Here is a 27,669-nt window from a genome sequence, read left to right on the forward strand (position 1 = left end):
TCTAAATAAATGTGACTTATAGTCTAGTGCCACTTATATATGTTTTTTTTTTTTCGTCGTCATGACATCTTTTTGGACTGATGCTACTTATACTCAGGTGCGACTTATAGTCCGAAAAATACGGTAGTATTTTAACTTGCATCACATTTGTTTGAAGAGCATAAATATCAGCATTAGGTTATTTAACCCCTCTTAAAAAAGCACCATTTTGGGTGAAATTCTACTTTTGTCTACATCTGAATCTCACACCATTTACTCATTGCCGAAGACAAACTTCGCAATGCTCTACTCTTGATAATGTGAAGCAGTAGATACATCGATGTGCTTAAAATCCATTTTCCAAACTGTTTGTCACACAGTCGGGTCGAATGCCAGTCCACCAATCATTGGCTTGGCTACTCTCCAGTATGCATTCTTGTAGCTTTAGGGTTCTTGAACGAATGAACCCTTGCCAGGGTTTTCTCCAGCATGTGTCCGCTGGTGCCGTTTCAAGTATGTTGCTCTGGTAAAAGCCTTACCACACTCAGGACACACATGCGATTTCTCACTGGCATGTATTTTCTGGTGCGATTTTAAGCTGCCGAGCAGTTTGAAACTCTCTCCACACAGAGAGCATAAGTAGGGTCTCTCATGCGTATGAAGCTTCAGGTGTGCTTTTAATCGCACCGCCAGAATAAACTTTTTCTCGCACTGATCGCAACTAAATGGCCGTTCTTCAGAGTGAATGAGCAAATGTGTTTTAAAGGTATTGCTCTCTGCAAACCTCTTGCCGCACTCAGAGCACTCATACAATTTATCTCCAGAATGATATTTCATGTGCATGTTCAGGCTTCTCTGAACTGTGAAGCTCTTGCCACACTCGCGGCACGTGTAAGGTTTCTCTCCGGTGTGAGTTCTTATGTGAGTCTTGAGGTGTCCTTTACATTTGAAGCTCTTTCCGCACTGAGGACACGTGTAGGGCTTTTCTCCGGTGTGGATTCTCATGTGATCCTTAAGCTGTCCTTTATGTGTGAAGCTCTTTCCGCATTGAGGACACTTGGAGGGTTTCTCTCCGGTGTGAATTCTGATGTGAATTTTAAGGTTTCCTTTATGCGTGAAAGTCTTTCCACACTGAGGACATGTGAAGGGCTTCTCTCCAGTGTGACTTCGCATGTGGCGCTTTATGTACCCTTTATCTGTGAATCTCTTTCCGCACTGGTTGCATGTGTAAGGCTTCACTCCGGAGTGAGTTTTTATGTGATTCTGAAGGATAACTTTACGAGCGAAGCTCTTTCCGCACTGATGACACGTGAAGGGCTTCTCACCGGTGTGGACTCTCATGTGACACCTTAGGTTTTCTTTATGCGTGAAACACTTTCCACATTGAAGGCAAGTCAGTGGGCTCTCTTCGGTGTGAATCCTTGCATGAATCTTAAGGTTTCCTTTATTTGTGAAGCTCTTTCCACACTGAAGGCACGTGAACGGCTTTTCTCCGGTGTGAATTCGCATGTGACTCTTGAGACTTCCTTTACAAGTTAAACCCTTTCCACATAGATGGCATGTGAACGGTTTCCCTGCGGTGTGAATCTTTATGTGATTGTTAAGGTATTCTTGCTGTGTGAAATTCTTCCCGCACTGATTGCAAGCAAAAGGCCCTTCTTCGATGTGAATTCTCATGTGACACTTAAGGCTTCCTTTATGTGAGAAGCTCTTTTCACACTGAGGGCAAGTGAAAGGCTTCTCTCCGGTGTGAATCCGCACATGACAAGTAAGGCTTCCTTTACATGTGAAACTCTTTCCACACAGGTGGCATGTGAACGGTTTCTCTCCAGTGTGAATTCTCATGTGACCATTAAGGCTTCCTTTACAGGTAAAGCTATTTCCACACAGATGGCACGTGTAAGGCTTCTCTCCCGTATGAATCCTCATGTGATCATTAAGGTGTCCTTTGTGAATGAAACTTTTTCCACACAGACTGCACACATAAGGCTTCTCTCCGATGTGAATTTTAATGTGATCCCTAAGGTTTCCTTTATGTGTGAAGGTCTTTTCACACTGAGGGCAGGAGAAAGAATTTTTGGCTTCTGTTGTTTCAGTTAAAGACTCTTCTCCAACTTTAAAATCTTCAGGCGTTTCAATAAAGTGGTTCTCCTTGATGCCACTCGGTTCTTCTCTTTCCTCTTTCACCTCCATCTGGTCTAAAATGTAAATAAAAATAAATCAGCTCAAGAAGTGAAACTAGTAACACTAAAGTACATTTCACTTTAGGTGATGCTACAAGGTAATTCTGACTAGAGGTCGACTGTGTATCAGTTTTGCCGATTAATCGGCACCGATAGTTAAATCCATGCTGATAGTTTTTCAGGTTACATCCGATGCTGGAGCAGCTGAGAAGCGTCCGCTATCATTAAACACAGCGAGAGCTGCCTCTAGAGAAAGAATCACTGACACCTTGTGTTGTTTGTTTTGACATGTGAGGCTATCTGCTGCACAGAGCGGGAAAATAGCAGATTTAAATGCAGCCGACGGCTCATACCGCGCCATTCACATAGTTCTATATTAAATTACATTACATATCACAAATCATTGTTAATGTGCATAATTCTTCACCCTAGGCTGTAACGATAGCTGTGTCCCAATTCAAAGACTGCATCCTTAGAAAGATGCAGCCGGATGCGTGTGGCCACCAGGTGTTCCCAATCGCTGTTTCTATCACTTGGCAATGGTTCGTGAAGAGAGCCGCCATACATGTTATTTGTTAATGATAATGAAAATAACTGGAGCCTGAATTGTTCATTTTTGACTTTTAATTACCTAATTACACTTTAAATTAGGGATGCTAAAGAGGGTGAGTAGCCAAAATGAAGACAGAATTTCTTTATTTTTGGTGAACTATCCCTTTAATGGTTTATTGAGATGATTACGGCTATATGATTATGTCAGTACTGTCATACTGTAATAGCAAAACAGCTGATGTACGGCTCCGTCGGATGGTGGAGATGGAGGAAACTGCTTCTTGATGTTTTGGAGTAACATGACTGTCTGAATAATGTGTCCAAGACGTATCAGAACTGTAAGGAGAAAGAGAAGCGCTGGGGTGAAATTGTCTCTGTTTTGAATGCACTGGGTGAGTTAGCACCCTAGTTAACAACATTGCTGACGAACTGCAGAATGAGATCACATGAGGTGCATGATAATCTTAATAATATATTGTAGTATGTGATGCGCCACGATTTTCAAATCTTGTAGTGTGCGCATGTTTAAGATTTGAGAGAAGATAATCTGCAAAGATTTTCCTTATGCGTGTGCTGCAACTAGGCCTGTCGCGATAGTCGATAAATCAATGAATCAAACAATAAAAAAATGACCTCGATAATGTTTCTGGTCGTGATAATTTCTTTTTTCAAATGTAACATGGTATGATGTGATGTGGGGAAAACACTCTCCGATGGCAGATGTCCCGGGAATAAAGAGATACCGTCTCACTAGAGTGGCCAGCTTTGGGAAACGCCTTGCATTTGCTTGTGGATATTTGCGTCGCAAGTGATATTGCATTGTACTTGCACTACTGCTTTATTTTAATACCACATAGCATATTTTGCTAATAACTTTGTTGCCCTTTCTGTTGAAATGGTCCCACATAGTAGCCTACTTTTCCCTTGCTTCATTTGTCTTGCTCAGCTAAATATGTCTGTAGGCGTGTGGTTGCGCGTGTCAATGCGCCCAGTGAGTTAACTAGTATATAGTATATTACCATGGCCGATCACGTCGCGCCTAAAAATGCATGGAAGATGCAACGCTTTCTCCTTCTTTCCAAAGCATGTTGTTAAGCATCCACAAGCTGCGATATCCATTACAACAAGGAAATTACAGCAATGGATTTCCACCACCGAAATTTCACCCTGAAGGAAGCTGATTGAGTTGGTGTTCGCGCATTTACATTGGAAATAACGAACTTGAGCACCCAAAAGACGTGATATGTGAACATCCCCTTAAGCGGTCAAAATGTTTACTTTCGGTTAACAGTTAAACAGTCAATATGAGCATCCATAACTGGCATATACAAACATGCCATGGGAAGTCGTCGCCTAATGGTTAGAGAGTCGGACTCCCAATCGAAAGGTTATGGGTTCGAGTCCTGGGTCGGCAGGAATTGTGGGTGGGGGGAGTGCATGTACAGATCTCTCTCCACCTTCAATACCACGACTTAGGTGCCCTTGAGCAAGGCATAGAACCCCCAACTGCTCCCCGGGCGCCGCAGCATAAATGGCTGCCCACTGCTCTGGGTGTGTGTTCACAGTGTGTGTGTGTGTTCACTGCTCTGTGTGTGTATGCACTTCGGATGGGTTAAATGCAGAGCACAAATTCTGAGTATGGGTCATCATACTTGGCTGAATGTCACGTCACTTTCATACAATATGTATTAATTTTAAGGCACACAAAGTCAAAATGTTGGTATTTCTTGCTTGGAATCTGCCATAAAAACTCTCTCTCTCTCTCTCTCTTGCTCTCTCTCTCTCGTCCTTGGTGGACATAGACGGCACTTCACTTCACTTTTGCTTTATTTGAACAAAGCTTTATTTTGCATATGGCCTGTTGAGGCTTTGTTTGTTTGTTTACAAAAGGTCATAACTGTCACTATTTATGTCTGTGCCTAATGTTTAATATTTTTTGAAGTGCAATTTTGTTTACATCCATTTTATTTATTGTTTTTGGTATTTATTCAAGTGCATTTTTTGAAACTGACAGTCCATTGCTTTTATTGTTTTTAGGTTGTTTTGTTCATTTATTGAGGATATTTAAAATGTTTTCCGTTTTGAGTGTTAAATATTGTTTAGAAATAAAAGTTTATTGATCTTTGAAAAGGTCTACCTGCGTTATTATGCCACTATCGTTATATTAGTTGAAACTGGTCTTAGAACGACAATATTATCGTTTATCGCAATCATTTCTTGGATTTCTATCGTCCAGCAAAATGTGTTAATGTGACAGGCCTAGCTGATGCCAGACTACATAATCAGGGAGGATTATAAAACTCCTGTAGTGTGAGCCCAGCTCAGTGGGGCTTTGAATCATTGGTTCATAAGATTTGTTAAAAACACAGATTAATTCAGAAACAGAACACATACGTGTTGTTCATAGACACAGAAAACTTCTGCTGTGGCATTTTAGGTAGTATTTTCATTGGCAAAGTTTACAAAAGCACAAAATAATGTATTTAAAATTTAGTACAATATTAGCTTTAATGTAAAATTGACTGAAGTCATCCTAGGTGTATATGACTTTCTTCTTTCAGATGAATTCAGGTATTTTAAAAATCCTCTGATATTCCTCTTAGCAAATCCTAATTTTGCAGTTAGTGACCGTTGTTTTGTTTTGATCTCTCCGCGTGTGTTACTCCTGAGCGGCTCTTACGCAGCACTGACCTCATGCATCATTCCCCAGGAACGGCTTCAGTTTACATCAGTGAGCACAAGCTAGATTAATGTGACTATTACATTTGAATATGGATATTCTTCTTACAAAAATGCATTGATTCACTACAGGAGGTCTTTGTTCAAAATCAAAATATAAAGCACTTAAATGTTGACTTATATCTTAACAAATATGATTTTAAGATGTTTATTCTATCATTGACTTTGTGTACATAAATGGACCATGGTGAACATATTTAAACAGATATTCAACCCAGTTTACTGTTATGCAGTGGAATATAAAAAGTCAATTTACAAACTTACAGCCGCTCATCAACAGCAGCGGTCAACAGTCTTCAGTAGCAGCCTTCGACTTCAGACGCAATTGTAATTTGCAACTATTTGTTAATGTTCTAACAATAAACTTTGTTCCTTTCATTTGCAAAATAACAAAGTGGTGGAGTGTAATGAAAAACATTACTTGTATTCATACTTTATTTCCTCACAGGACAGAAACTCTACAAAAACATGTGTCCTTTACAATATGATGCACTGCTGTTCATTGAACTACAACAGTGTCCTATATAAACTGTTTTAAATCTAACAATCTTGAACATATTCAGAATTAAAATGCAACACACAGTACACAGTATAAAGCAAAACCATCTTATATAAAGTTTTTTTCTGCAGAATACATGCCTTTAATTTACATTTAACAGACGCTTTTATCCAAACATATGACTCAAAAACAACAAAAGAGCAATGATATGTAAGTGCTATAACAAGTCTCAGTTTGCTTAAACACAGTACACGTAGCAAGGGCTTTTAAATAATATAATAAATAAAAAGAAAACAGATAGAACAGAAAAAAAATAGAGCAAGCTTGTGTTAGAGGCCTTTTTTTGCATTTATTAATTTTATAATAAACAAACAACAACAACAACAACAAAAAAACAGATAGAATACAAAATGATTAAAGAAGCTAGTGTTTTATTTTTGAGAAAACAAGCAGCCAATGAATAGAGTGCAAGTCTAAAAGGGACACTTTTTTTTGTAAGAACAGAATTAGAATAGTGAGTGCTAACGTTAGAGGGTCGAATAAAGATGGAAGAGATGTGTTTTAAGCCGATTCTTGAAGATGGCTGAGGACTCAGCTGCTCAGATTGAAGCAGGTCATTCCACCAGGAGGAACATTTAATGTTAAAGTCTGTGAAAGTGATTCTATGCCTCTTTGGGATGAACAAAAAGTGACATTCACTTTCAGAACGCAAGTTTCTAGAGGCACATAAATGCTATCAGATGAATTGATCAGTATCCACTATCGGTCAACCTCTAATTCTGACAGACATGTTAACACTACTGATATGCAATGTTAAGGCCATTTAGATTTAGTCAGTTTCTATGTTAGAATCAGAATGTTAAAGCTAAAGTCCATGGATTTTTTTGTGTTAATAATTTACAACATTTATATGATAAGCGGCAGGGGTGGAGTGGGACCAAAAAATCTACCGGGAAATTTCGTAAACCACCGGCCCTCGGTGGTCAAAAAAAAAAAATACTACTAACGTCATAAACCTTGCTAAATTATTTTAAATATATTAAGAAAGCCACCGCTACTGGTCACGTGGTCTATGGTTAGACTGATAACTTATTATTAGGCTACCAACATTTACTAGCTTGTGCTAGTTCACGGGCGGCAAGCAATAACGTACGTTAATGCTTGAGCGGCGCCACTGTTTTTTCTGTCAATTCACCTGTTGACGCCTGATTTCGGAATAAATCCGTAATTTTTGAGCACTTTGATGCATTCTCCTCCAGCATCCGCTTCTTCCTCATTCTGTCCTTTTCGGCCCCTCCTTTGTCCTTTCCCTTCTTGCCTTCCATGGGGGTATCGTTAAATGTTATGCAACCACACTAATCCTTCATGTCCTGACTGTCAAATTTTTTTTTCTAGAATGTGCGCTCTCTCTCTCTCTCTCTCTCTCTCTCTAGTCTGGCGTGTGCCATTTTTGGGTCATGCCATTAGACGAGGGGGCAGGGGGTGCTCATTATCTCCCTACATTTCTGTAAACAGACTTGACCTGCAATCGGTTCATTGGATAAACAAATTCCCTATTCCCCACAGTTTTACTCTATTCTATGTTCATTTAAGAACAAACAAATGAATTAAATACTAGTTTTTTTTTTTTTGTGACCATGCAAGTTCTGTATGAAGAATATGACAGGGGAGATGAGATGAGATGAGTGTGTAGGGGGGTAACTATGACTGAGAAATACAGTGGAAATTCTCGGTTTCTCTAAATTTACAATTTACACTATATAGTTAATGTTTGAGTAAAATGCCATTTATGTTTTATTTTTCCGAAAAAGTAGTACTGATGACATTTCTTCTAAACTTAAAATATAACTGCTGTAATTTAAAGCTTTAAATACCAATTTGTAATAAATCAATGTAAGAAACATTGTATAAAGGTGTAATATATATATATATATATATATATATATATATATATATATATATATATATATATATATATATATATATATATATATATAGATCTATATATAGGAAATTCTCAGTTTATCTGAATTTTTTATTTATCCTGTAGTTATGTGTTTGAGTAAAACAACTACAGATGAGATTTCTTTTAAAACTTAATTAAAAATAAAAATATGGTATTTTAAAGCAGAAATTACAATTTATCAAAATAAGAAAATAGATGCTATGTTTTCAGACATTTGTATATTAATTTTGAGACTAAAAAATACCAATGTTTTAACTTCATAAATCAATATTTGATGAAATAAGCATTTGTTCTTTTGACCAATTTTCATTTTCAGGCATGGCTTGTAATAAAATAAAATAAAATAAAAAGGAACATGAACATGTCACATTAAGAGAGAGCCTCACATGGACAAGCAGAGAACCACGCCTAAGACAACCCACCAACAACTAATTGATTTCTCTTTTGCTCTTTCTCCAGGGATATATACCTTGTTAAATGTAACAGCAAAGATAGCTACATAAAAAATTAAGCAAAAGAAGAATGAACTCAGTTAACTCTTGCACGGTTTTGTGTGCTCACTACAAGCACTCTGCTGCCCCTCAAAGTGTGAACGCAAAATAGAGTCGATTTTACAGCTTATTGGTATAGAGAATTATGACACTGTTAGCAGGATTGAAATGAGTTAATAACGTAAGTGTAAAACTTGGACTTTTACTTTGGAAATCGCGGTTTAATTCCGTTGACGACCTTCTCCAGTCGGCGTTTTTGCATCCGTTAGCTGCTCGTTAATCAGACTACGCTTCTTCTATGTTCGTTCTTGGTGCCAACTGTGGAAAAAAAAACGATAAATAAAAGGCTTATAATAAACCGCTTAAGGGTTTAACTGCAAGCGCTGCGTTCAACTGTGTGACGCGCGTGCACACGAAGGGGAGTGCGATTTGTCCGGGGAGTCAGATTTCGGTACAACACCGGCCACCGCGCTCCCGCTCCCGCTCCGGCCACTCTCACGGCCGTTATGAATAATTTATAATGGGCCGATCATGAAAATTCATCAAAAAAATCATCAGATCGGGAAAAGTCCCGATCTTCCCGATTGCCACTCCGCCCCTGATAAGCGGGTACACCATGAATCCATTTTCAACCCTTGTTTTTGGCTTGAATCACAACGGTACACTTATAAGAAATGTTAATATTCGGACTATTTTAGACTGGTTCGAGTAGGTACCGCCGCGGAGGAACCGATGTAAAGTTGGTTCGATGTTGGATGTTAGACATATATTCAGCCGAGAAAAAAAATCAATAAATTCTTAGTGGATGAGTGTAATTGTATAAAAATGGATTATCTGAAAAACAATACAACGTCGAACTGAACACACATCGTTGTTTAATTGTTTTAATTCTCCTCGATTTGTTGCAACACATAAAGTCTTAAGCAGCAGCGCCCTAGCGCTTAGGCCAGCCAGGGACCGTCTACAAAGTACATGATAATGAAAAAATGGAATGGAATGTTTTTTTCATAATTAACAAAACAAGAGCAATTTATGCACCCAAGGTCTTTGAATGATATAAAGACAAACACTTATAGTGCTCACTTGAATATTGTAAACATAATATTTGATTGTGGTTATTATTAGACCTATATTATTACTATTACAGTTTTTCTCAATTGCTAAAACCAAATTTCTGAAACCTTGCTCCATTTTCTGTAAACAGTGACAACAAATTCCTCATCTTCAAGCACTATTTACAAAACCTCTGATTCCTCTTGCAAAATGTAACTTTCGCCTCAAAACAGTTTTACCTGTGTTCAAAATCAAACACTGCTCTCAAATCATAAACAAAGTGTTCAAAATGATATACACTATCAAGCAGTCAGTAAACAATACAGCAACAAATAGAAAATACATTCTCTAGATTAAAAACGCATCTCTTTCGCCAAGCATTCAAATAATGTTTCTCTTAAATTGTGACTGCAGTTGTATCTGATCAAATGCGCATTCTTATTCATTAGCTTGGGTTAAACTAATTTTAGTTTGTTGGATCAGCAGCTATGCAAATGATGTCTCTATGTGTTTCTCTGTTTCTGCTGGGATCTTCATCCCGTGGTAACTAGGATTTACACAAGCTCCAGTCTGGATCCAGAACACCTGAGAAGAGATGATGCTGACCCTCAGAGGACCTCAGATGATGCTGACCCTGAATCAACAACAGAACTAACAAATATTGCTACAAGTGTGACTGCATCATATAATAATTATTAATTAATAATATTAATAATGTTCATCGTCTAGCTGACTACGTCTTGTATACATTTTTTTCTGAAAAATCCTGTCATATGCACACAAACTGACAGTCACCACTGATAAGCTACTACTAATTATTGTAGAAATGTAATTTTCTGTAAAGTTGCTTTGTAACGATTTGTATCGTAAAAAGCACTATACAAATAAACTTGAATTGAATTCTCAGGGAGAAGTACATTTTTAATCTCAAAACAAAGTTCATATTTTTCTGTCATTTGTCTTTTAATGAATGAAAACACATTGTATCATAGTAGCTAAAAATATATCAAAAAGGACTACTCTGCTTTGCTCTTTGCTTGTTTTTTTCTCCTTCTATCCCTATTTTTACAGTACTGTACCCTGCATCTCATAAACTTGTCCTTGGTCTCTGTGATATTGTAATTATTGTTCTTTGAACCTGCAACCATCCAAAGCTATAGATCAGTCAGTACTGTTCACAAATGGAAAGCACAATGTTCAGGGCCAAAAAAAAATTGTTTATTGTACAGTATACAGCCTACAATGTACTGTAATATAAAATCAAAGGAGTAAACATGTGATGATCAATGTGCTTCTTGTCTTTGGGCTGGGTCAGGCCAGAGCACTTCATCGACGTCACAAGCAATATTGTCCCTCCTGAGGCAATGGGGGAAGAAGTCTCTTGTGTGCCGTATCCAGCCCTGACATGATTCCTCACCTATATCACCACAGGCTAAATCCATGGCTTGCAGCAGATTTACTCTTGTGTAGGGTTGTCTACCATAAACTTTCCATCTCCAAGAGGAGAAAAACTCCTAAATCGGATTCAGGAAAGGCGAGTATGGAGGGAGGTACAGGTATAAACTGCCCTTTTATGTTAAACCATTCCCTTACCTGAGCAGCTCGGTGAAAACTGACATTGTCCCACACTATCACATAGCTGGGAATGGGATTCTCATTTAGCTCTTGAACCTGCTGCTCAAATAAATTATCTCTTAGATTTGCAATAAATCTTAGAAGAAGCTGGGTATTATATGACCCGAGTGTGACATGGTGATGCAGAACACCATAGTTGCTGACAGATTAGACAAACATTTTGATGGTGGTTTTAGCCACAGAACTATAATAGAACTCATACTATTGAAAATTAAACCAATACATCATTTAGTTTCAAATAAATACAGTCTTCTATTTTAGCTACAAAGACTGTGTCTTGTTACAGATTTAATAAATGATATTTTCCATTCCATTCATATTTTTTGATTGTTGTCCCTTATTTTTCCTGAGCAGTTAAACTGTCCCTTATTCTTCATAAAAACTCTCCAGGTCTCACAATGTCTTTGGATAAATTGTGCTAAGCTTCTGACATAATTTAGTTATTATTTTGTCTTGTGGGCTATACAGTATATAAAAATCTTGGATGCAACATATCTTATTCAGGGGAGCACTAAAAAAATAAAAATGCATTTTGTGTAATACCTCTTAATTTACTAATATAAATAACATTTTGCCCACAACTATAAGAATAAATTGCAATCAAAATGACCCTTTGTACATTTTGTTTTTGCTTTGACAGCTAGCAAATGTTTATATTTATTTATCTTTTTATTTAGAATCACATTTCTAAATGTTACAATCCAAAATAAACAATTTAAATAAAATCCTGCTCATATATTTTCTGTATTTACATGACATTTTAATTAAGCATGATTTTTAAATACTGTCTGTAATGTTATTGTTTTTGTAGTTATATATATAATATATAATAATTATGTCCATTAAACAAAATTATTTCCTGTTTGAATATATTTTCTGTATTTGTCACTGAAATAACATTTGGGACTTTCCTCAATATTTTACTTAAAAATACACTTTTGTTTTAAAAAAAAAGCTCTTTTAAGAGTGCAAGACTTTCTTTAGACTTTTTAGGTGTTGGTGGTGGTAATACATGGATATAAATTTTATGCTGATCTATATGTGTGTGTGTATATATATGTGTGTATTTATAGATCTACACTGTAAAATTTTTCCAGGATTTCACAAGATATAACTGTAATATTTCACAGTTAATTACATTATTACCACTTCACAGGCTTTAACTGTGATAATTCACAATATAATACCGTATTTAGACTTTTACTGTGAAAATAATGCAGGCGCGGGGCTTTTACAAGAAACTACTGTGAATGCCGTCTTTTTTGAGTGGCAACTGCGGCAGCGTCATCAGAGCGTCATCAGAGCTCTCTGATCTACGTGGTCTCATTCGGTGGATTCAGACAGCGGTAAGTGTTTAAATGTCAAACTTTATCAATTTGATGTTTTTTATATGATAGTGCATGTAATTTAAAAGTATGAACCAAATTAGCGTTAGTTGTAGGTTCTGTTGTCATGTTTTTGTAACTTAGCTGTAGCAGACTCGCGTCGACGTTTAAGCGCGCAAATTTGAATGAAAAGACGTTGGTTGTAGTGTTAATTATACCGTATTAAGTTAACTGTGAGATGTCTGATTAGATACACCGTCGAACATTTAACTTTAGCTTTACTTAAAGCTTATCTTAGTTAACTTACTCTAACAGCGTTCTCTCTTTTACCACAGCATTTTCTACATTGACCGACGATAAATAAAGTTATAAGGTAAGATGTGGCCTTAATGTGGGTATTATGACAGTTATTATCAACTAGATAAATTATAGTGTTTGTGGATTTGGGCAAAGGTGGATTAAATTCATCTCAAATTAGTAACTTTATAATTTTCTTCCCTGCTGTGTGTGTGAAACGGAGCAACCGTTGTCTTTCTCGTTAACAGAAAAATGAAATGCGCATGTCCATGTATTTATTTTTTTTATTTTTTTATCTTGTCTCTGGAATTTTCCACTGCCAAAATAAATGTTTTGCGCGGCAGTTTTCCCGCTGTTAGACCAATGTGCACTTATCTGTGTTTTGCCAGTACATTAATGTTGGTTATAACTAGACAGTCCAAACTAATTGCAGTGATTTGTATCTGTAGGGTATACTTTGTAATTATTGTCTTTTAATCGTCATCTGGTAATGGTGTTTGTATATACAACTTAAATACAAACCGTATAGTTTAGTTTCCAGTAGCCTACAGGGTGGTGATGTAGCTTTCTAGCTACACTACACACTGTTCATTTTAAAGTTAAAAACCTGAGTAGTCCTTAATAGATTCTAAGAACTGTGAAAAGGTTCCTCCGGTCGGAAAGCGGCTAAACACAGGTCTTTCTTCAGGGTTATTGTCCACAATATCTTTATTTTGTTTTGTTACAATAATGTTTTAAAAGGGTCATGTTATGTAAAATTCACTGTTATAAGTTGTTTGAACAGCAGAGTGAGAACAATGAGCCTATACTGGCAAAAATCCACTCGCTCGTTTTTGAGGCCATATTCCATCCATGCAACACACACAATGTACCTGAAGCATACAAAGAGCACCTGTATATAATTACAACAAAGATTCAGCAGCACTTCTACTCCATTATCTTCAGGTATATGTTCCCACTTTACTCTTCTGACCGATGTCTCCATCCTCGTGGAGTTTCGAGAGGTCCTGGAGAACAAATTCAACACCATTCTGAAGTTCTGCCAAGAAGTCAACTGTCATCAAGGCGTGAAAGATGTTTTGGCTTGTTTTGAACCGGAGGCTTCAGACAAGGCTACATGCATTCTTCTCCTTCTGATGGCGTACTTCAAAGAGCCCAAGGATGCTATTGTGCTTGATGTTGATGTAAGTATATTTTCACTCTCACATTAACATAAGCATTAGGCCTATTGTTTTTTGTAAATGGTAATAGGACTGTACTTATATTGCATCTTTCTAGTTTTCTGACCACAAAAAGTTATTCACTCTACACTTCACCATTCATACAGGTGCCAACCGCTCATCAGTCCAAAGAAACCAGTCACATTGTCATGATCACATTCTAAACTTTACCAAATGTGTACTGCCTAATCTAAGATAAATCAATGGGGGCCAAGGGAAAATTTGTTCACAAATATAGCTACTATAGGTACAGATTATTAACAGTTGAATCTTATTCTACTGTTATTTTTGCAGCCTTGTGCCACAGCCACTGATGTAGAAGGGACTGTGATGCTACCAAGCACCCCTCGCTTGATTGTTCAAGGTAATGTTGATGTCTTCCTCATTTTGAATGTATTCTGTCAAGTCATCCACAGATTTGTTGTGAGCAGTTTCATGTAGTAACTATTTTCTTTCAACCGATAGTTCCTTACAATAAGGTCTGGATTATCTCAAGTAAACCAGGTCATGATTTCTGGAAAGACATTGCTGTTGAGTTTTTCAAAAAAAAATTTTTGCACTAGCAGTTACCGTTTCATAGTGGTGGTTGAAAATCCCTGACATTGGCATGAAAGCAGCCGAAAAATGACCTTAAAAACTTAGAAAGTGCCTTACAGCAGTTGTTTATGATGAATTATGTTTTTGTTACCAAGTTTTGTTAAAGGACGGCTTGCAATTTTTTTTAATGATCCTATGTTTTGTGCAATTATTTTAATTTAATGTAATCGAAAATTATTAAGTCTTTGGAGAGAGGTGAATAATCTTGAACAAATTTTTTGTTGAAAGAAAAAATAGGCTAACGTTAGTCTCTAGTGCATGAAGTTTGAACTTGAAGAATGGGCGGGATGTCCCAGGGTAGCTCGACACGGTCATCCATTTTGCATTATCACTGTGAACTTAGAAGACAAGACGACGCACACGAGAAGTTCTGCTGAGATATTACCGTGTTGACTCTTTACTTCAGTTATTGCTTCAGAGGTAAAATGTACTATTTCTGTCGTTGTACTTATTATTTGCATTTTAAAATTGTATTCTTTCTTGTAGACTTTCGTATCTGAGTGAAAAAAGTGCATCATCATCCATTTTGAATAGATATAACGTTAGCTAATTCCTGTGAATTTCAATTCAAAGACAACGCACATGCCACGAAAAGATCATTTTTGAGAGATTCTTGACTGTAACTTTACTTTGGTTGCACTTCATAGGTAAATAGACTAAGGGGCCGTTCACATATCGCGCCTAAAAACGCGTGGAAAACGCTAGGCACGCTATACTTCTTTCCAAAGCGATCGAGCAGAAGCGCTCCTGAAGCGTCTGCGTTTTCTAAGCAACCATGACGTACTCTCTCCATGAAGACGCAGACATTTCAGCAAAGGATAAATGGATTTGCATCACAAAAAATCGCCCTCAATAGCTCTGCTACTAAATTTATTTCAAAATGGCAATCCATATACAGCTATGAACAGCTGTTCCTTAACAGTTTTAAACGTTGTTACGGGAAAGGATGAAGCAACCGCGTCGCTTCCATTATGTGCGCATGTCGCGCAAATAACGAACTTGCGCGCACAGAAGACGCAATATGTGAATGGCCCCTAATCCGTCTTTGTACTTTTATTATTTGTGTTTTAAGAATGTGTTTATTCTCCCCGTCGATCTTCGTATAGGATATCTGGAAAAATGGACATACTTTAAAGAACCACAAGATGCCATCGTGCTTGAGGCTGACGTAAGTTTTGTTTTGCAAACACTTATTCAATTATTGGTAAAAAAATTTCTTTTAATGTATATTCAGTAAAGTTGTTACTGAATATAAGGTTTGAAGTCAAAGGCAGTGTACTTTGCACCCCGTTGCATCTATAAAAATGTTTTCTGTATAAACTTACTTTACAGCCATCTGCCACAGCTGCCTAAGTCCAAAGGATGACCAGATTGCCGAGCACACCTCGCTTGATTGTCCAAGGTAAGGCCCTATGAAATCAGCTTTATTTTTTCCCAAATTAGTTTTTTTTGGGGTAATTTACCAGATACAGCCTAGGATCCATTAGCGCCTGCGCTAAGCCATCCGGCTGATATCTCTAAATAAGCTCTAACTTTAATAATGTTCAACCAATTTTCACTGTGATGAAGAGACAGACTTCACTCGAACATTGCATCCCTAGGCAAAACACGGCGAACAGATTAGGTACAGACGTTCCTATCACCATTCCATGTCTGAAAAAATCTCACTCCATTATTAAAATGAATAGCAAAATATGTTCAGAAATGTAAACGGCATAAAGTAAACTCAAAATTCATCAACAGCATATTATAAACAATGTAAACAGTACTTATTAAAGGAACCGTTCACCCAAAAATTTTTAATTTGCTGATAATTTATAGTTTATTTCTTCATCAGAACAGAATTTAAGATTTTTAGGGTTTTATTTCGGGCTAAAGTGAATGGAGCGTCCAATGATGGAATGACAATCCAAAATACAAATATAAATTATCAGCAAATTTTAATTTTTAAGTTAACCATTTCTTTGAGTACTGCACATTATTACAAACTGCTCTGAAACCACTCAAACCTGGTGGATGTGCAACAGTTTTCACTTTCAAACGTGCAATTGCATGTCTTTAAACTGTCTCTTTTTGAAGTTTAATAATCCCATTTCACTGTACATCATGACTCCTGTCTTTCCGTCCATAAAATTAAGACTGTTTTTAAAACACATTGAGTAAGAGGTGCTCATTCCTATTTCTGGATATCTACCTTCCTGCAGAGTTCAGTCTGATCCAACAAAAGGTAGATATCCAGCTACAGAAATGAGCACCTCTTACCTCTTAAGGTGTTTTGCATGTGCTGTTCTGGTCAGCAAATAGCAAATTAGAAAAACTAAATGGATTATTGAAAAATAATCGGTGTAAAATATATTCTAATGTTAGACTGTATTTTCAAATATATAACAAAAATAGTGAATCTCTCAAGACTTTGAAATGTTTTTTTTTTTTTTTTTTGTGGTCTTAGGTGCTTCCTGGGCATCAACCCTGATACAGGATCTAAATCCAAGAAGAAGCAGGGAGGCATCAATCAGCAAGTTTGTTCTCTGCTGCGCAAACTTGTGGATTTTGAATGGATGGCAACATAATTAGATTTTGTGTTAAAGGAGAACTCCGGTCAATTTTAACATTGAGCTAATTTTTTGGTAAATTTGGAGTGCTGTCAATACAGAGAACAACAACAAAAATCGGTGTTGCCTACACTTGTTATCCTCTTTTTAAAATTTGCACCCTGTTGACTTCAATGGGGCAATGTTTAAACCTGCTTTTAGCCTCTTAACATCCTTGATTAGCCGTGTTTCCACTATCGAGCTAAGCCCGGTCGTGCTAGTGCGTGCCAGGACCAGTCGCGTTTCCACTGTCACTTCCGGGGCTTGATCGTGCCTCGCCGGGGCTTCCTCGGGGCCAACGGCCAGGGTTTTTTGGCCCAACGAAAACCTTGGGCCAAAGCGGGCCAGCTGGGGCTAGAGGAGGGGTTATGAACAAAGGCGGAGTTCCTTCGTGGTTAGAGTCTGCGCTGCGGATCATTTCAGAAAGATAACAGCATTAACACCAGCATTAAAGACTTTTTAAAATAAGTTGAGCTCAAAACTCACTCTTAGTTAGCAGCAAGTGTTTGAAATAACTTGATCCGATGTGGATTATAATCATTAAACAAGGCAGAAATATTTATAAGCGATGTAAAAGACTATGCACGCTAAACATTAACGTTACCATAGTAAACATGGTAAATATGACCGCTTGGATAAATCGGACGTCAGCTTCTTATTCTCTATCACAACTGTGTATTTATTAAGTAACATTTTATCTGTCGTCTCGTTTCGTGAGTTTAGCTCCACGTTGCATATCATCAAAATATAATAATGTTTTTTGTTCGGGAGCTTTTATAAAAATAGAGAGTCTGCTCTGAGGATCATTTCAGAAAGATAACAGCTTTAACACCAGCATTAAACACTTTTTAAAATAAGTCGAGCTCAAAACTCACTCTTAGTTAGCAGCAAGTCTTTGAAATAACTTGATCCAATGTGGATTATAATCACTAAACAAGGCAGACATATTTATAAGCGATGAACAAGATATGCACGCTAAACTTGTTACCATAGTAACCATGGTAAAATATGACCGCTTGAAGAAATCAGACGTCAGCTTTTTATTCTCTATCACAATCGTGTATTTATTTAGTAACTTATATTATCGGTCACAAGCCTCGTCTGGAGAGTTTATCTTACGTTGCCTATCATAAAAGAATATAATAATGTTTTTTGTTCGGGAGCTTGATAAAAATAGAGATATTATCATTCATTCTAAATGTGACGGCTACTGTGGCTAATAAACAGAAACAGACTCGACTGAATAAGCAGGCTATTTTCATGAGCGTTAAAAATAAATAAATAAAATAGAAATAAGTGTATTTATGTGTGATTAATTTTGAGTCCTGATAAAATTAAATCAATATGATAAATGTATCACTTATTCTATAGTTAAAACATAGATGCTTTTGAATATTATTATATAACAAAGCATGCAAACAAACGGCCGCTTTTATCATGTTCGTTTTGTGATCGCGCATGTTCCAGAGACTTATTTCTTAGTTTTCTGATAACTTCTCTTTGATGGTGAAATTTTGAGGTTGCATGACGTTGTTCTGAGAGGCGTGTAAAGGGCGTGTTTTAGTGACGTGCAGCGGTGCTTCAGGCTCCACTGTGGAAACCCTGCACTATTCTGGCCTCGTGCTACTGGTCCGAGGCTATTAGCCCCGCCCGGCCCGCTTTAATCCCTGGCTCGCACTGGGCCAACAGTGGAAATGCGGCTCTTGATGTGTCATTACAAGTGCACAGCCAATGTGAGTGATTCCTTCAGAGTGAACACGAGTGAATCTGACTGCAGTAGATGTGAAAAATATGAATAAAAATGAAGTTTTTGTTTAGTATATGTTTAGTTACCTATGATCACGCGCGTGAACTCGACAATCGACTTCTTTGGACTTGAACCGAAAACAGGATGTAAATACAGGTATGAGCGCTGGCCGAATTAACTTCATTTTTATTCATATTTTTCACATCTACTGTAGTCAGATTCACTCGTGTTCACTCTGAAGGAATCACTCACATTGGCTGTGCACTTAAAATGAAACATCAAGGATGTTTAGAGGGTAAAAGCAGGTTTAAAATATTGCCCCATTGAAGTCAACAGGGTGCAAATTAAAAAAAAAAAGGATAACAAGTGTAGGCAACACTGATTTTTGTTGTTGTTCTCTGTACTGACTGCACTCCAAATTTACAAAAAAATTAGCTCAATGTTAAAATTGACCGGAGTTCTCCTTTAAGTATGTACTCGCATGAAACCTGTGTGTTGGGGCTTGGGTTGCCATGTTATTTGTTTGATGGTATTACTTTTTTCATTTGCTCTGGTCATTGTTGGCTCTCTCCGTTTTTACTTGCCATATCGCCACTGAATATGTTGGACTGCCCTTCTGGTCAAGACCTTCACTTCTACCTATTGTTTTGGTATTTACCTCTAGCTTTTTTGTAAAACCTGAATTGAAACCTTTGAATGTCATTCTGGTTCAGAACACCTGCAGTATCTTCCTCTAGGGGGCAGTAATACTGGAGACTCAATGGAAGGCTGTACAAGCGATTTTTGAAAGTCAACAGCATGACTTCTCCATCGCTTTTGACAATGAAAACTACTGTACAATATTCTATAAGAAATATGTAACAAGACACAGTCTTTGTAGCTGAGATAGAAGACTGTATTTATTTGAAACTAAATTATGTGTTGTTTTAATTTTCAATAGTATGAGTTCTATTATAGTTCTGTGGCTAAAACCACGATCAAAATGTTCTTCTAGGAACCAGTAACAAGACACATCCTTTAGATTTGAGAAAGAACACTGTATGCATTTTACATGAATTTATTAACAGATGTGAATTTAGTTCAATAGCATGTATCCTGAATTACAAACGAGAGTAAAACCTGTATGAAAGTGATTGTTTAAGCCCAGGTATCAAGACACACCCTTTGAAGTTGAGATGAAAAACTGAATACATTTTAAATGAATTTCTTAAAATATTTTGAATGTCAAACTGACTCAAAACATCTTCCTCTAGGGGGCAGTAACACTGGAGACTCTTTGAAAGCTTTTAAAATTAGATTTTCGAAAGTCAATAGCATGACTTCTGCATCACTTTTGACAATGAAAACTACTGCAAAATGTTCTAAAAGAAATCTGTAACAAGACACAGCCTTTGAAACTAAAACAGAAGACTGTATTTATTTGAAACTAAATGATGTATTGGTTTAATTTTCAATAGTATGAGTTCTATTATAGTTCTGTGGCTAAAACCACCATCAAAATGTTCTTCTAGGAACCAGTAACAAGACACGCCCTTTGAAGTTTAGATGGAATACTGTATGTTTTAAAAATGAGTGTATTAATGGGTTCAAATGTAATTCAATAGTATGCATCCTGATTTACATATGATAGTAAAAAGATGGCTGTAAATATTGTTCTTTGAACAAATAACAAGACACACCCATTTGAATTTACATATCAAACTGTATGCATTCTAAATGAATTTATTTAAACTTCTGAATGTCAGAATGGTCGAGACAAGTGCAATATGTTCCTCTAGGTGGCGCTAAACTGCACAATCTTTGTCATGCTTTGCAAGTATTTTCTCAGTCTGTACATTTCAATAACTTTTGTTGTGCTACAGTTATGTGAATGAAACCAACAGCTAAATGTTCTTTTATGAACACATAATAAGACACACCCCTTTGATTTTAGATTTATTATTTATACATTTCACAAGTGAAGCATTTAGATGGAATTTTTCTCTTCGTTTTGCACTTTGCAGATAGTCCCTTGCCTGCACTTTTACATTATAAGTTCTATCAGTTATAATTCCTTAAGGCAGATTAAAACCATTAAAACACAACGTGTGTTCTCTTCTACATTTGAAAACAGTTACAACATAGGAAGTTTGTTGTCATTGTGCTAAATCGTTAAATAATTATTGAAGATCTCCGAGGCTGAATCTCTGACAAAATGTCAAACATCGAACGTCGAACCAACTTTATATCGGTCGCGGAGGAGCACAGTACCTGCGTGATTCTACACAGACATAAACAGAGAGAAGTAGCTCCGGCTCAAGTCCGCTCTCAAATGAAACTTGCTTTGGATAAAATCTTCTCACAAATACATAGATGCAACAACCTCACTTTAATGTTTCTCATTTATCTTTAAGAATCATAAATGGATACCAACCTCTCTGTTCCTCATGATCTTCATCTTTCACTTTGCACGGTTCTGGATCACTCATGTCCACAACCTCCACTTTAATAAACTCCATCTCTACAAGAGTTGTGTAAGGCACATCTGGAAACTTTTCGATGTCACCTTTAAGATAAAGTCACCAAAAACAAAGTATAAGTCAATCACTCTGTTCCTAATGTGTGGATTCACACATCTTCCTATGCAGCACTAGACAAAAATAAAACACTACGTTCAAAATTACCGACATAAACTGCTGTCGGAAATACTATCATGTTGTTAAGCATAACTTTAAAACACTTAGGTCCTTAATTGCTTAAGGGCTCAAAACAAACCTTTCATCTGTCGCAGAATAGCAAAACGAAAACGTCGCGGCGCAGATTGTATGACGTCAACACGCGACAGCCGTACAGAATGGCAAAATAAAAGACTTTTGATCTTGCTTAGTAATAATAATAATAATAATAATAATAAACACTCCATCTTTATTTGACCCTATAACTCTAGCACTCTCTGTTCTAATTCTATTTGATCGATTTTTATCTTTATATATATATATATATATATATATATATATATATATATATATATATATATATATATATATATATATATAAAGATAGTTATAATAAAATATAGTTAAATTGTTATTGTGTTAATTGTCATGTTTTCTGATAAGCATAAAAGACAAGGCAGTGCAAAATTCTAAATACATCATACTAAATTTACATACACTGTCCCCAATTTTAAAGAGTGTTTATAATAAAATAAATATTGTTTATTTAACTTGGAGTTTGGAGATAATCCTTACATATACTGTATACATTAGCCCATATAAAACTGCAATGTTAAAGTTAAATAACAACGTTCCCTTTACAAGAGACAACAAAAATAAATCCCAAATATGTAGTATTAATAATATGTCAAATTTAAAATGGGCAATATTGTGCTGAATGTAGAACTTGAAGACAATAACAAAAATAACATTTCATGATCCGGGGCCTGTAAATAAAGGTGATTGATTGATAACTCTGAATTTGTTCAGCTACCATCTGGGTACAGGCCCCTGGTCTTTGAACTGCTGTCAATTCACCACACAGACTTTCACACTACACAGTACACCATGGACTACATTTCCCATGATCCATTGCACCAATCACAAGTTCACCTGAGAACAATCACACACACACAGCACAATCATCAGACACACTTTACATGACTTTAATAAAGTAATTGCAGTTGTGTTTTATGTAGTGTAATTTGTAATCTGTAACCTATTGCATTTAGTTACATTTCCTTCCCAACACTGTAAATAAGCTGCAGGGTTTATGATGATCTGTTCTCTCTCTCCATCTCTGACAGAGTTTTATCAGCTCTCAGTGAAGTACGAGATCAAATCAGCTCGATGTCACGAAATGTGTCTCATCAAGCCACGTTTACCTTCCGCAGCGAGCAGGAAGTGCAGGAGAGGGCCACTCTCATGATGTCATCGCTCAGAGACTCTCACAGAGGTCAGAGGTCATTTAACCCTACTCTGTCATATGTGATCACACAAAATAATAACGCGCTGAATTATACAATCACATTATGATTCATTAAATAAATAGAACCGAATGTCAGGGCTTTACTACATCATATGTAAACTTAGTATTTATATTTAAACCTGTAAATTAATCTGAAACTCATGCACATGTATATTATGTGTTAAAATTGTAATCTTAGTTCAAATGGAACATTATGTATTATTGCAACTGTATACATTATTTAAATAAGCATGTGTGTATTGTCTAATGCCCAGGTGGCATAAGCAAAAGCAGGCTGTGTAGTTGATATGGAGATAATATTTTGCAAAAGAAAATAGTTTATTTGTTCTTCTGCCATCATCTTGTCAGATTCTCCTCACGTGATAACTGAGTTCAGTTTAAACTGTTGAGTCTTAGTGACTTGACAACATGTCTGCCAACAACTCTGTCTTGTCGCTTTCAGTAAAAGGTTTGTTTTCTAATGCGAGTGTTGTTTTTTTTATTGATCATTCATCCAGCATTGTTGTAGTAACAAAATAAACTTGATGTATCTAAAAGCACCCTTTTGTGGCACTTATTGATGTGATGGTTTACAGAAAGCTGTGTGCAGTGATATTAAACTGGCTCCATGTTCTCCAATTGAAAACATTAGACTATTAGTTTTATTATGTTGTTTTAATATTGTTGCTGCTGATATTAAAAATGAGTTTTTATTGTTGTGATATGAAGATTAAATGTTACAAAAACAACAAAAACATGAAATAAATATTGGTTCTGCAAATACAAATAATCTGTATCAGTAATAAAAGAAAATTAACATCAGTACATCTCAAATCTTGATTCCACTGAATTGAGTTGATCTGACTCATCTGTTTTTATGTCAATGATTTTAGGACGAGAGAAGAAACTATAACAAGGTTCTTGATTTGTCTTCTGGAGATCTGCACAGAGGAATAAAACCCATCACCTTTGTTCGTCAAGTGGGTAGAAGCTTCATTCATATCAGAGAACAGAAATAACACATTAAAAATCATTAAAATAATATATTAATAATGAAAATATCAATTATTAATAATTATTATTAATGATTAACTAAATGACTGATATTAATTTATACAAATGTAGGATGTGAAGAGCACAGAAACACAGAGTCACTCAGCAGGACTCACACACACTGATCTTTCCGTCTCTGTGAGGATTTATTACATTTATTCTGATATTTTTTCACTGACAGAAGTAAAGTTGTAATATTAATGTCATTGTGATGAGTGGGGCGGGCCGAGAGCCGTGGGAACGGAGCGAGGCCGGTGGAGTGATTGGGAAATGAGCGACACCTGCTCCACTCAATGATCTCCTCCGTGGGACTCGGCCCGCCCCACTCATCACAGTCATGACGAGATAGGAAGAGATTGAGTAATAACACTGTTATTGATTTATCATGCAGCTCAAAGCATTATGGGTAGAATCTCTCGTCAGTGTATTCTGCTTCATCAACACAGTTTCACTGATCCATTATAAACCCCAAACCCAGGATAGAGCGTCTGAGTGAATGTGGTCTGGACTGTGTGGATGAGGCTCATTGTGTCAGAGACGCTGTAGAAGGACAGAGTTCCTGCTCTGTGATCCACAAACACTCCTATTCTCCTGCTGATGGACTTCACAGAGAGATCAGTCTTTATGTTACTGTGTATGAAAGAGTAACTGGAGGAAGAGCAGATCAAACTCCAGGACTGATCATTACATCCAAACACACACTCAACACCCCGTCCCTTCCTGCTGATGCTCTTATATGACACTGATATATCCACATCTCCACTCCACTCAATCTCCCAGTAACAGCGTCCACTCACACTCTCTCTACACAACACCTGCTCATACTCATCAAATCTGTCTGGATGATCAGGATACGGCTGGAGTGTGTTAGTGAATGTAATCACTCTGTTGTTCTCAGACAGACGGAGGCGTTTATACACTGTGTTCAGATCCAGAGTGAGCTGATGGGAATCTGATGGAGATAAAACACATCAGAATCAGGAATTATGAATCTGTTTGATCTTTTCATGTTCAGTGTATCATCAGTGTCTCAGTACAGATGAACAGATATCTGTGAACATCATCATCTACATCATCAGTTATAAAACTCTTCTTTCTCCTTCTACAGGAGGAACATGAACACACTCATGAGTTTTTCTGCTTGTGTTCTTACTGACTTACATTGTAGGAAGTCCTTCCTGGTTCTGGGAACAATGTTGGTGAATGTGACTGTGGAAATCAACAGACATGAACAGTGTGATTCTCATGATCCTGTATCTATTCCTAACACATTTCTAATATGATGTTCTCCATGATATGAGATGATGATAGACTGGTTTCTGAGAGCAGATGAATCTCCAGGACTTTACCTCTGTCTGAGATCTTCTTGAGCTGCTCTTTGCAGAAATCCTCCAGTTTGTCTCTCAGCTGATGGACAGATTCTCTCAGATCATCAGAAGAGAAGAGAGAACTGGAGAGATCATCATTTACGTCTGTAGATTCAGGAGGTGCGGAGAGAGACTGGAAACTCTACAGAAAACAGAAATCAAACTCCACACTTCACTCAGTAACCTTCAGAAACATCAGATTTGACTTCACTGATCTTTAGTAACTCAATCCAGCACTTTCACATCATCAGCTTCATTCTCCTCATATTCATTATATCACATCAGAGCTACAGATCCTAGTATTCACCACATACACTGTTTGTGAACTTTCTAGGAAACAGTTTGAACAATAAAATATCTGCTAAGAACATAAATGTCCATCTAACAGCTCAAGCACATCAATGGAGTCTCATTGTAGAGTTGAGTAGATTTGATCAGGAGAAACAGCTCAAAGGTATGATTAGATCGACCATTATTGATATCTTTCACTCAGGTCCACTATGATCCTGTTCTTCTAGATCTGTGTTACCTGCAGGAACTGGATGTGATCCTGTGTGTGTGAAAGCTGCTCCAGCTCAGCGTCTCTCCTCCTCAGATCATTGATCTCCTGCTCCAGTCGCTCCAGTCGTTCTTCAGCTCGACTCACTGCAGTCTTTTCCTGATCTCTGATCAGTCGTATCAGCTCAGAGCGGCTTCTCTCAATGGAGCGGATGAGCTCAGTAAAGATCCTCTCACTGTCTTCCACTGCTGTCTGTGCAGAGCGCTGTTAGGACACACAGTGATTCAGCTTCAGTGAGTCTGAACTGAGACGGAGACAAACTTCTCTTCTTCTCCAGACTCACCTTATGAGACTCCACGGTCTCTCTCAGCTGCTGGAGATCTTTCTCTCTCTGCTGGATTCTCTGCTGGAGCGTCTTCTGTGTCTTCTTCAGCTGCTTCTGCAGGACAAACAGATGATAGTCAATCTCAGAGAAAACTACTGACACTAAATCTTCATGAGAACAGATCAATCCAGGAAAAGTAGGGTGAGGCATTTTAAAGGTTAAATATCTGAACTGATAATCAATGGCTGTAGGTTCAAACTCCAGAAGGGATGATTGATCATTTACTACCATCTTTCATGAATTATCTATCATGTGTGATTAAGGCCTGTTCCACACTATAAGTGTATATTATGAAAGTGAATCTGACAGATGTAGAGCTACACACTGACTTCTGTGTTCTGTGTAATTAAGCTGCAGCTCTAGACGGAAAATAAAGGACTGAAGTGAAGCTATAAAGGGCTAAAATGACCTGGATTCAGTCAGTTTTACTGAACAGAAAGTGTTTGTGTGTAGCTGTTGTTCATTTCCGCTGTGGTGAACAGTGTGAATGCTGTAAGCTGTTAATATGGTGCTGATATAAACACATATGAAACGAGTGTCAGCAATATTTCATCAGTGTCTAGTGTTAAATACCTGTTTCTCTGTCCTCTGATCTGCGGCTGATACAGTGTCGTGGTTTTTATGTTCATCCATCGTACACAGCACACATATACACTTCTGATCAGTGCGACAGAAAACCTCGAGGAGCTTCTCGTGTTTCTGGCAGATCATCTCCTGCAGTCGTTCAGTGGCTTCAATCAAACTGTGTTTCTTTCCTTTAAACAAACTCTCATGTTGTTCAAGGTGATTCTGACAGTAAGAGTTCAGACACACCAGACAGGACTTGACGGCTCTGTATTTTCTTCCAGTACAGACGTCACACTCCACATCTCCAGCTCCAGCAGGAACCACACTTTGAAGTTTAGTCTTCTTCAGTTTCTCCAGCATTTCAGCAAACACCACGTTCTTAAATAAAGCAGGTCTTGGACTGAAGGTCTGTCTGCACTGAGGGCAGCTGTAGACTCTCTTCTCATCCTCTTTATCCCAGCAGTCTGTAATACAGCTCATACAGTAACTGTGTCCACACTGGATGGTCACTGGATCCTTCAGGAGATCCAGACACACCGGACACAAAAACTCATCCTGAGAAAATCTGGCTTCTGCCATTTTACTGCAGGAATAAAGAGTCACAAACACACAGAGCTCAGCTACACTTTCACTTTCTCTTTCCCCGAACTCATGTGATTCCTGTTTCCTGGTTCTGTGTTTGAGTGATGTGTGTAAAACTATATTCATGGATTCAAAGTGTTTATTCAAAAACATTTATTCAAAGCGTGATCTCAACGAATTAGAATACTTTTTAGAATACTTTTTACAAATGTTAGAAATGTGTGTTTTCTAAGGACAGATTGCTATCAAATAGCCAGCATAGGTTCTTAACTGGTGGTGAAGAATTAATAGAGCAGCCATCAAGTCTTAGACAGCGTTTTTGGTTAATACATGGAGAGTTCTAAGGTCCTATTATTAACACCTCTGTTTTTCAGAATTTAGCAGTAATACATTTTCGTCC

General features: G+C 37.2%; 2 protein-coding genes across 2 annotated transcripts; both read right to left on the reverse strand.

Moving 5' to 3' along the window:
• LOC113046159 (gastrula zinc finger protein XlCGF57.1-like) lies at positions 1–21,695 on the reverse strand. Its single transcript, XM_026207077.1, has 3 exons — positions 21,629–21,695; positions 21,288–21,419; positions 1–2,177 (listed from the first exon to the last, which is right to left on the reverse strand). The coding sequence occupies exons 1-3, from the start codon at positions 21,633–21,635 to the stop codon at positions 424–426; spliced, it is 1,893 nt and encodes a 630-aa protein (XP_026062862.1). The 5' UTR covers positions 21,636–21,695; the 3' UTR covers positions 1–423.
• Positions 21,696–24,203: 2,508 nt separating this feature from the next.
• Positions 24,204–27,456, reverse strand: LOC113046160 (tripartite motif-containing protein 16-like). The gene is made up of 6 exons (XM_026207078.1): positions 26,694–27,456; positions 26,079–26,174; positions 25,766–25,999; positions 25,219–25,378; positions 25,031–25,078; positions 24,204–24,821 (listed from the first exon to the last, which is right to left on the reverse strand). The coding sequence occupies exons 1-6, from the start codon at positions 27,420–27,422 to the stop codon at positions 24,307–24,309; spliced, it is 1,782 nt and encodes a 593-aa protein (XP_026062863.1). The 5' UTR covers positions 27,423–27,456; the 3' UTR covers positions 24,204–24,306.
• Between the last annotated feature and the right edge of the window lie 213 nt (positions 27,457–27,669).

Source organism: Carassius auratus, chromosome 27 (assembly GCF_003368295.1).
Source record: "Carassius auratus strain Wakin chromosome 27, ASM336829v1, whole genome shotgun sequence".
In the NCBI taxonomy this organism is placed as follows: Eukaryota; Metazoa; Chordata; class Actinopteri; order Cypriniformes; family Cyprinidae; genus Carassius; species Carassius auratus.